This window comes from Elephantulus edwardii, unplaced genomic scaffold (genome assembly GCF_000299155.1).
Source record: "Elephantulus edwardii isolate Elephantulus edwardi_28Jun2011 unplaced genomic scaffold, EleEdw1.0 scaffold00199, whole genome shotgun sequence".
NCBI lineage: Eukaryota > Metazoa > Chordata > Mammalia > Macroscelidea > Macroscelididae > Elephantulus > Elephantulus edwardii.
Window position 1 is genome coordinate 2,409,802 of NW_006399949.1, and position 10,299 is coordinate 2,420,100.

General features: G+C 36.6%; 1 protein-coding gene across 1 annotated transcript in view; it reads left to right on the forward strand.

Moving 5' to 3' along the window:
* Window positions 1–10,299, forward strand: part of LOC102874776 — a 114,422-nt gene that overhangs the window by 82,236 nt on the left and 21,887 nt on the right. The window contains exons 4-5 of the mRNA XM_006897074.1: window positions 6,027–6,071; window positions 6,897–7,039. Of these exons, the coding sequence (XP_006897136.1) occupies window positions 6,027–6,071; window positions 6,897–7,039 (188 nt within the window). The remainder of the gene's footprint in view (window positions 1–6,026; window positions 6,072–6,896; window positions 7,040–10,299) is intronic.

A 10,299-nucleotide genomic window follows, 5' to 3' on the forward strand; every position in this document is an offset into this window, starting at 1 on the left:
GCAGATTATTGATAGATCTTCCACCAATCTTGACCTCACATTTCTCCTCATAGACTCCCCTAAATCACATCTCCAGTCCTCAGAAAAGACTAATAACATTTATGTGCATATATCTATATAAATAGGGTGATTTTAAAAGCATAAATATGATTCTATATAAAGGATCCTGGAAAATAAATGTATTAAAAAATTGTTTAATATTATGCCACCATTTTACTTTGCTAAGCTCAGCAATAATATTTTGTTCAAAATTATATAGTAAGAATGAGCCAAAACTTGTGTTTAGATCTATGACTCTCTAACTCCCGAGCCTAGATTTTGAACCACAAAGTCATATAGTATGGTCAATGTTTAAGCAGAATTATGGATCTGAGGGATAAATAGGTCATTCATCTACTAGGCATTACATAATTCTTCTCTGGATTAATTAGGTCAAGCCAACAGTCTATAAATAAGATGATTTGGCATTACATCTATTTTCTAAATTATTGAACTAAGTTGCACTTTAGATTTAAGTTGAGAAAAAAATAAAAGCATTTATGAAATTTGTTATACTTTTATTGTACAAGTACAGTTGGGATCATTGCTCCTCTTGTGAACTGTTTGTTTAGGAAGGCCCATATGACAAATCCTCTATTCTATATGCCAGAGATAGTTGTACATCTGGTGAGCAATGATTTCTCACTTTTGCTTATTTTAGAGGCCATTATAAAGGCACTTTGTCTTTCAGCCTACCAACTGCTAGAAAGCTTAAGCCAATTCTGAATTGCAATCCTGTCATATATTAAATAAGATTTATGACATTCATTTTACAAACTAACTTCACTTGGGGCTTCTTCTCTTTGTCTAATATTCCCCATGCTTTTGTCTTTTTCCTTTCTTTTTCAATATTTCCTGAAAACATTTTAGGAGCATAAAATATGGGATGCATTCAGGCAGATTGGAGATGTAGTAGAGAAGACAGTGACACAGGCGTCATAACCACATCTCAAAACTCATTGCCATTGAGTTGATGGAACTGAATCGTAGCTAACCCTCCACTGGACACTTAAGGCTATAATCTCATGGGAGCAAATTGCTTATCTTTCTCCCATAGAGCCTTTAGTGGATTCAAACAGGCAGAGTCCAACTGTCTGTAGATTATGTCACCAGAGTCGATTGATTTTTATTTTTTTTTTAAACACTACCTCTGACACTTCTAGCCATATTGTTCTAGACAGGTTATTTACTCTCTCTGTGACTAAGTCTTACCAATCATAAAATTAAAATGATAACTGTGTGACTATGCCTTGTAAGGTTGTATATGTGAAAGTCACTTATTCTAGCTGTCTTTAACAAGTTACTTACTATCTCTATGACTATGTCTCATCAATTGTAAAATGAAAATGATATCTTATAAGGTTGTACATGTGAAAACGAGTTAATAGATTGGAGAAGTATTTAGGAGAGTGTCTGGCACACAAGTATTTGCCACAGGCAATTTTATTGTCATGTGGTAGGTAACTCTATGTATATTTTTAAAATTCATCAATTTAATGGGATTACAAAGTTTAATTCTAGGCAAAAAGATTCTTAGTACTGAAAAGGAAAAGTAGATCAATTACCCATGTAAAACATGGATCATCTCCACAAGGTCTGTATAATGCATGGAAACAGTTCTTCTGAGAGTTATGGAAAGCGGCATCTCTTAATAGTAATTTCTGGATGACTCTGAGTGTTAGAGATCTCTTCCTTAACATTTGGTAAATCATCACTTCTCTCTGAAGTTTCCTTTTGGCTGTAATATCACTTAATTTAAGGGGGCTCTGGTGAAGTAGTACATAGTGAATTGTGCCACTAACTCGCAGGCTTAGGGAAGCTCCTTAGAAGAAAAATGGGAAGTCTCCTCCCATTGTGACTTAAAGACTCGGAAACCAAATAAAGGGTTGCGGGTTGCTTTTAGTTGTTACAGATTTGACTGCAGTGAATGTTAAATTTTTATTTAATTTGGCCAAGTGTATACATATCTCTGAATAATAGTTTGATTCGCACAATATTTGCCTTTCCTACACTAAGTTTGTGCATCTGAAATCTAGGTACTTATGTCATCATTGCAACTTAGATATTACTTTACTGGTTTTTCAAATCTCAAAAGGGTTCTGTTTAAAATGAAACTTAACAAAGAGAACTGATATATGGGAAAGGAAGCACATAGACAGAAGAGTCCTACTCTAGTTGAAATTTTTGGGGTGACCAGTGACCCCACGACTTTCTTTCCCTCTTGGAGTTTCAGTTGTTCAGTGTATAAAATTTGAAAAGTGAAATAATTGAAACTTTTTTGAAAGCTTTTCAGATGAGCAAAGGTGCTTACAAATTCTGAAGTTACTGGCTCCTGTAGAAGTTCTTCAGCCAAAAATTCTGGGCATTTTCTGGAATATCAGAACCTCCACCAGAGGGTGCACAAGAACTAAAAGGAAGATGGAGAAATTAGTTTGGCAAATTCCTAAAACTGAGGCCAAGAGACTATATATCTATTACAGATATAAAATATATTAAACATAAATAGATATAACATATATAGAATATGTAACAGTTGTTTATATATGTATATAGGTTGTTGTTGTTTTTATGTACTGTGGAATCAGAACCAACCAATAGTTGATTCTCCGGAGGGTATTCAGAAGCCTTAAATCACATGGAAGGAGACTGCCAATTCTTCTCTCTCTCTTTCTATAGCTAGCTAGCTAGAGCTAGAGATATAGATATTACTGAACGCAAGGGGTCAATTGCCAATAAGACAGATGGCAGTATCCATAAACACTTTATTACAGATCTAGGAGGATAGTGAGATTCCCCTCAAAAACTGCCTCCTCCCTTTGAAGTGGTCATTACGTTTTTACACTAGGGTTGTTATTGTTGTTGTTGTTATGTGCCGTCGAGTAACTTGCGACTCGTAGCGACCCTCGGTACAACAGCCCTAAACTCTGCTCTGTCCTGTGCCAATCTCATTGTCTCCGACACACGCATCCCGATTGCCCCAGTCACCGAATCAATCCACCTCCCAGAGGGCCTTCCCCTCCTGCGCCTGCCCTCCACCCTCCCAAGCATGATGTCCTTCTCCAAGGACTGGTCCCTCCTTACAACATGTCCAAAGTATGTCAGATGATACTAATTTACTTAACAATACACTTTTGTTAGTAAAGTTATAGAATTTCCACATGTGAAAAAAACAAAATTAATATAAAATTACTAGTAAACAGGCAAGCTGTAAAACAATGAACACATAATCGAGAAAAAGTTAAATGGTAATTCAGGAAAGGTGCATTTCTCTTCTTGGCAAATAGATGAAGATACATTTACATATGACTGGAAAAATATTTTCAACAAGGTAAATGCTAATCTAGGAAAGATGCATTTTTTTCTCCTGGTAAACAGACAGTTCTAAACTACTTAAATGACTAAAGAAAACATACAAATAAACAAAAAAGCAAAAAAAAAAAAAAGAATTTTAAGGCAAAGTACTAGTTTTACAGGATAGAAAAAAAAATGTCAGTTTTTTACTACAGTTTTAATAAATGATAAATATTTGGAGAATTCTGAACTTATCAATACTACCCTATCATGCATACAAAAACTATTTCTGCTACTCAGAAATTAGAACTAAGAAATCTATAAAATGAGGATATTTCATGATTAACTTTAAATACAAGTATTTGTGATACTTGGAAACGAAATATTCCTGGCCTTAAATTTAGATTTCAAGATTCAGAAATAAGATCTTCCCACTCTTCTGTTGTGTTGAGACACTAAGAGACTTTCCTCTATTCATCTCTCAACTGAAATACAACATTTTTAATAATGTAGTCTTTTGTGTCATTATTTTTAAGTTTATTTCTACAAAAGAATTTCTAAACAGAATAAGTTCCTCTTAATCTCATTCTCAATAGAAGCAAATATTATTAATAGTTTAATAAATGTACACATGCAGCTATAAAATTCTTTGCTGGTGAAATTGTTGTAATTGTCTTAACAGTGTAACTGCAAAGTAGAACTGAATTCTGGGTATTATTTTGCTTAACAACAGTTTTAATTACATGCCAAATCTGTGTTATTTTGGAAAATTGGGAAATATTCTATTACAAGAGGGTGCTTTTAATGACTTTTAAAAGATTTCACTCTTGCTCATTTGTCTTAGGGAGATTTTTAAAGTCATACTTTCCGTGTTTTTCCACAACCCTCTACCATCCCCCATATCCTTGTACCTGTAACTGTGTTAAACACCTTAGATGTGAAACAAACAAAACACTTGACCTCTGGCTGACTGGCTTTGCCTTAAATGTTGGGAGTAAAATTTGTAATTGACACATACTTATGACAGAAAGTTATTTCCAACCAAAATGATAGTAAACATGACATGGGGATGAAATGATGCAGAAATTAGTTGACATTTATGGATGCTTTTAAGTTGAAAAGTACTGACTGCTCTTTTAATAATGGCAAAAGAAATGTTGATTAAATATGGCTCTGTCTTGGAGGCTTATCAGATTTGATTAACAGGTTTCCACGGTTCACACCCAGACTATGTGTCTAGACACACAATTGATCTGTCCATCCTCGCCATGTGGAGCCAGGCCCATTCTTTTTCCTTGTTTCATAATGTTTGTCCTCATCAGCTTTCTTCATTGGATTGTATCTCTTCTAACCCCTACCCAGAGACTGCATTCTTACAGAGGTTATGAATTTGCCCTGGAAATTTTGCATTTTTAAAAGAACTCAGGATGACTATTTCTTTGTCTTCTGTCTGCTACTGGTTGCTTTCAAGTCAGTTTTAACTTGTGAAAACACTATGCATGTCAGAAAAGAACTTTGCTCCATAGAGTTTCCCATGGCTGATGATTCAGTAAATTGCTAGGCGTTCATCCAAGACGCCTACTAAAACTTTGTATTGCTAATCCTTTAATAAAAACCAATGAGTTAACTATTTGTGCCACCTAATGACTCCTGGCTGGATTCCATTTTGAAAGCCATCTACAGGAGCTGGCTTCTACAGGAGCTTGGTGGCTAAGAATAATGAGGGTGGAAAGCTGATTCCTTAAGGGGAGTGAGGGGAGGGGATATAGCCTCCTTGTTAAAAATCCATTAGGGCCCTCGTGCCTGGTTTAAATTATTTTTTTCAAACATTCTTCTAAGTGGTAACACTGGTCTGTACATTGCTGTACAGAGGTAACTTGTGGTTGCTGTGATGCTAAACACTGTGACACTGATGTGCCAAAAGCAATAAACATTACCCGCTGTGGACAGTGTTTGGTGGAGCTTCCCGATTAAAACAAGCTTGGAAGCAGGACTGGCATCCACTTCCGAAATGGCTTGCCTCCAGAAACTCTATGAACAGTGCTCAGGTCTTTAATTCATAGGGTCACTATGAGTCGTCTATGACTCAACAGAACCTAACAACAACAACAACAACAACAGTGACTTCCAGGCCTCTGGAGGTGTTGTCCTAAGAGGGCTGCAAGACTAACCCAAAGGCAGCACTTCTTCAGCAGTTTGAAACCATTTGCATCTCTATGGGAGAACAATAAGCAATTTCTTTCCCTGTGATTTAATCACCAAAAACCAGCTGGAGGGTCACCTCTAAGTGTATCCTGAGTATGTCAATGAGTTGATATGAGAACAGCGACTCCACATACACTGCATTGCCCCACTGTTGTCCTTGAAAGTTACTCACATGCTTATCCAGACAAAAAGGGTTGAGAATTCTAGAATGCAACTTTTGACAATGTTAGTACCTGGTCAGTCTCCCCTCCTGCAATTTGCAGCCTTGGGAAACCTGCAGGAAGGTCAGCTGGAAGTTAGTTCTGACTCCATGTCAATGAATTTTCATTTTCAAACTATTTCCACATCTGTCAGGATTTCTTCTGCAATCTAAGTGACTTGAAGCAAGTGGACATTTGGTAAATATGTGCTTGATTTTGTTGAAAAGTACGCAGAACTATGTTATGATCTGTCCCAGAGTCCAACACTAATTTTTCTTCCTTTGTCACCAGGTGTGTAAATTATAATAATCAACATCCCAATGCTTGGTACATCTGGTAAGAACATCCTCATTCTGTCTTAAAAATATTTTATGGTATGCACAAGTATATGAGATTGTGGTCTCACTCTCTAGTGCATTAAATCATATGACTTAATGAAATTTTACAGTTTCTGTGAATTAATATCTACAGAAGCACCCCTTTCTGATGGTTTGTGGAACAGGGTTTACTTAAACACTTCCTATTACAGGGATCGCCATACGTTGAAAACATAACAATTTATTCCAAAGTTGTTTACCTAACTATAAAACAACAATCATCCTTTCTCCTGAAATATCCCTAAATGACTTAATTGCTGACCTTAAAAGTATTCAACATAAGTCTCTTGTCTCTTTTACTATACACTTCTTCAGGAATTTTAAGACAATTATTTGTGTTTTCTAAGGAAAACATTACAAGCTTGCTTAAATGAATAACTAGGCCTTAAAGGCAGAGATATACACTTATCAACCTTGAATCACCCACACCAGAGTCTAAAATCTATTTGGTTGCTTAAATGTTAGTTAAATGGATGCATAACTACTCAATTAAAGGAAGAATGGGCCTCAAGAAATTGCTCCTTTGAAAACTCTTCATAGTCAAAGGCAACAATTAGCTCCCCCAGCAACACTGATCCACTCTGAGCCAGGGAAATCCTAGGGCTGATGCAACAGAAGTGAATGTATGGAGGGTGGAGGAGAGGGTATTTAAGGAACTCAGCATCTTAGACAGCTTGTAGCTAGACTAGTTGATTCTTTTTTCCCTTATGAAGTAAGTAAGAAGGAATACACTTGCCCAGTGCTATACCCCTCTCAGCTCCTTCCTTGCTTTTTGTGGATTCAGGTTCTTGCTGCTGATTTTTCTGGTGGCTCTTCTTTGTGGAGTTGTGCTTTTCTGCCTCCAGTGCTGGCTGAAAAGGTCCAGACTTATTCCCCCAACACGGACAATGGCCGTTTTCGCGGTTGGAGATTTGGACTGTGTTTATGGTAAGTTGCAAGCTGAATTTGAGACTTTCATTTCAAAAACTCTTATAGTTTTGTGATAAATTGAAAACTTATCCTTTGATAGGCAGATTTAGAACAAGAGAAGGTCTATTGAAGACACAAAAATGATACACTGAGGAGAAGAAAAAAATTAAAAGGGAAAATGTGTCTTGGGGAACTGACTCAAATTTGACTATCAGGATAGAATCTAAAGGATATAAAAAAAGGACAAAGTAAAAATATATAAATATATAAAACTGGTCACAGAATATTTGGTAGAGCTTAAAAGTGCAAAGGAGTGTCTTTGAACTTTTAGCCTTTGTTTATCCAGTCTTGTGGTCTTGATGACATTTGGTAAACTCTTCATAGCTCCTTGAGTTTATCTGCAAGAACGTTGAATGAACTACACTTGTTAGATTTTCTGTAGTCAATGTAAAGTCTGAAATAGTTGGCAGGAAGTTACTAATTCCACTTCCATCATTCCCCACTTTGAAGGAGATAAGGTAAGGAGGAAATAAAAGTCTTAGAATGCTCATTACTGCACATCTTAAAAAAAAAATAATTTAGTGACTTTTGGGATGCTAGCTTTGATAGTTTTTTTGTTCTTGTTAAGCATTTTTCTTATCAAGATATTTGAAACTTACTTTTTGAAGAACTGCATCAGATTACACAGTTACTAAAAGAGTAATTGGTACTGGCTAGCAAATACCTTTTATAGGAAACAAAAACAGTTTACTATTCACATGGACCTCACCTGATGGTCTATACAGGAATCAGATCAGTTACATCTGTGGAAAGAATTACTGGAGAAGCTCAATACCATCTGTGAAAACTAGGCCAGGTGCTGATTGTGGAACAGATCATTAAATACTCATATGCAAGTTCAAATTGAAGATAATAAAAATGAAAGCAATTTCACAAGAACCAGAATTTGGTCTTGAATCCATCCCACCTAAATTTTAAAAGCATTTCAGAAAGAGGATTGAGGTCATGAATGCAAATGAACGCAGAGAAGATGAGCTGTGGGAGAATAACAAGAATATCATCTATGAAGAATATAAAAGGCCATCCCAAAGACAGAGTAGGAATAAAAGACAGAGATAGACTGAGAAGTCAAAGCAAAAAGAAGAAATGAGGAAGTTAAGGAACTGAACAGAAAATTTCAAAGGGCAGCTCAGGAAAACAAAGCAAATATAACAAAATATAGAGTCAGAAAATTAAAAGAGACACTTTTGCCCAGAATTTCTTAAGCTAAAGAAACTAAAGAATAAATTCAATTTTTGAGATGCAATACTTAAGTATGCTATGGGCAAAATATTGAATGATCCAGGAAACAATAAAAAAAGATGGAAAGAATATACAGGGAGTCATGGTACCAAAAAGAATTGGCTAACATGGTAGAATTTTGTGAAACAGCTTATAATCAGGAAATAATCGTGATGAAGAAGGAAGTTCAAGCTACTCTGAAGGAACTGCCAAAAACCCAAGGCTCTAGGAATTGATGGAGTACTAATTGACATATTTCAACAATTGCAGCCCTGGATGTACTCACTAGGTTGCACCCAGAAATCTAGAGGACAGCTATCTGGCCAACTGATGGGAAGAGATCCATATTTATTTCCATTTAAAAAAAAATCATCTGATAGGGGATGGAAACTATTAAACAAATCTTGCTGAAGATTTTCTGGCCAACTGATGGGAAGAGATCCATATTTATTTCCATTTTTTAAAAAAAATCATCTGATAGGAGTTGGAAACTATTAAACAAATCTTGCTGAAGATTTTCCAAAACTGACTGGAATAGTACATCAACAGAGAACTACCAGAAACATACACTGAGTTTAGAAGAGGCCATGGCACTAGGAACATCATAGCCAATGTCAGATGGATCTTAGCTGAAAGGAGAGAGTTCCAGAGGAAGGTCTATCTTTGTTTCATTGACTATACAAAGACATTTGACTGTGTGTAATTTGTTCTTTATCCATACCTTTTCAATCTATATGTGGAACAGATCACTCAGGAGGCTGGACTTTATTAGGAGGAATGTAACATCAGGATTAGAGGAAGATTCCTCAACAACCTCTGTTATGCAGATAGCAACCTTGCTTGCCAAAACTGGGAGGACCTGAAGTGTTCGCTGCAGTAGGTCAAGGACTGTAGTCTTTAATATGGATTGCAGCTTAACATCAAGAGACAAAGATTCTCACACTGGGCCAATTGGAAGCATCATGATAGATGGAGAAGAGATTTAGATTATTCACAATTTCAACTTGATTTGTTCCATAATCAATATTTGTGGCAACAGCAGGCAAGAAGCCAAAAGATGAACTGTATTAGGAAAATCTGCTGTCAAGGACCTCTCCAAAGTACTAACAAGCAATGATGTCAGTCTAGATACTAAGGTATACCTGATCCAGGCCATGGTCTTTGCAATTACTTGCTACACTTTAGATAGCTGACAATAACTAAGAATGACAAAAGCAGAATTGATGCCTTTGAGTTGTGCTCAAGAAAAATACTGAGGGAGCTGTGGTGGCCTAGTGGCAATAAGCTGAACTGCAATCCCAAAGTTGCATGGTTTGAATCCACCAGATGCTCTGCTTGAGAAGGAGGGGAATCTCCTCCTGTGCCAGTTGGATCTTATTTGACGGGACACAACAAGAAAAAAAAAAAAAAAAGAAGAAGAAGAATATTGAACATACCATGGACTGCCAAGGGAGCAAATCAGTCTGACCTGGAGAGGGTAAAACCAGTTTTACCTTGGATTCAAGGATTGTGAAGCTCTGTCTCACATACTGGGGGCATGTTGCCATGAGGAACCAGTCCTTCGAGGTAAAGTGCAAGAGAGAAGACTCTGGATGAGACTAATTGACACAGTAATTGGACTAATGGAGGGAGGTATGATGGAGACAGTGAGATTGGTTCAGGACAGGGCAGGCTGCAGAGCTATTGTACACAGGATAGGTATGAGTCACAGCTGACCTGATGGCATATAACAATACCTGTCCTCAGAGGCTTTAAGTCCTGTGATACTTGGACCAGCATGAGATTTACAATGTTGTATTTTTTTTTCATAGTCTAAACATTATTTAATTAGGTCTACAATAATCTAGAAAACCAATTTGTGAGGATAAACCCCATTGGTGAGGGAGAATAAAGAACGCAGGTAGCTTTTGAGCTGAGGAACGGCTTTGATTTTGGGTAAGATCTGGGAGTCCACAGCTTTCTGGTCAATCTTGCGCTGCTCTGTAATCTCGTATTTC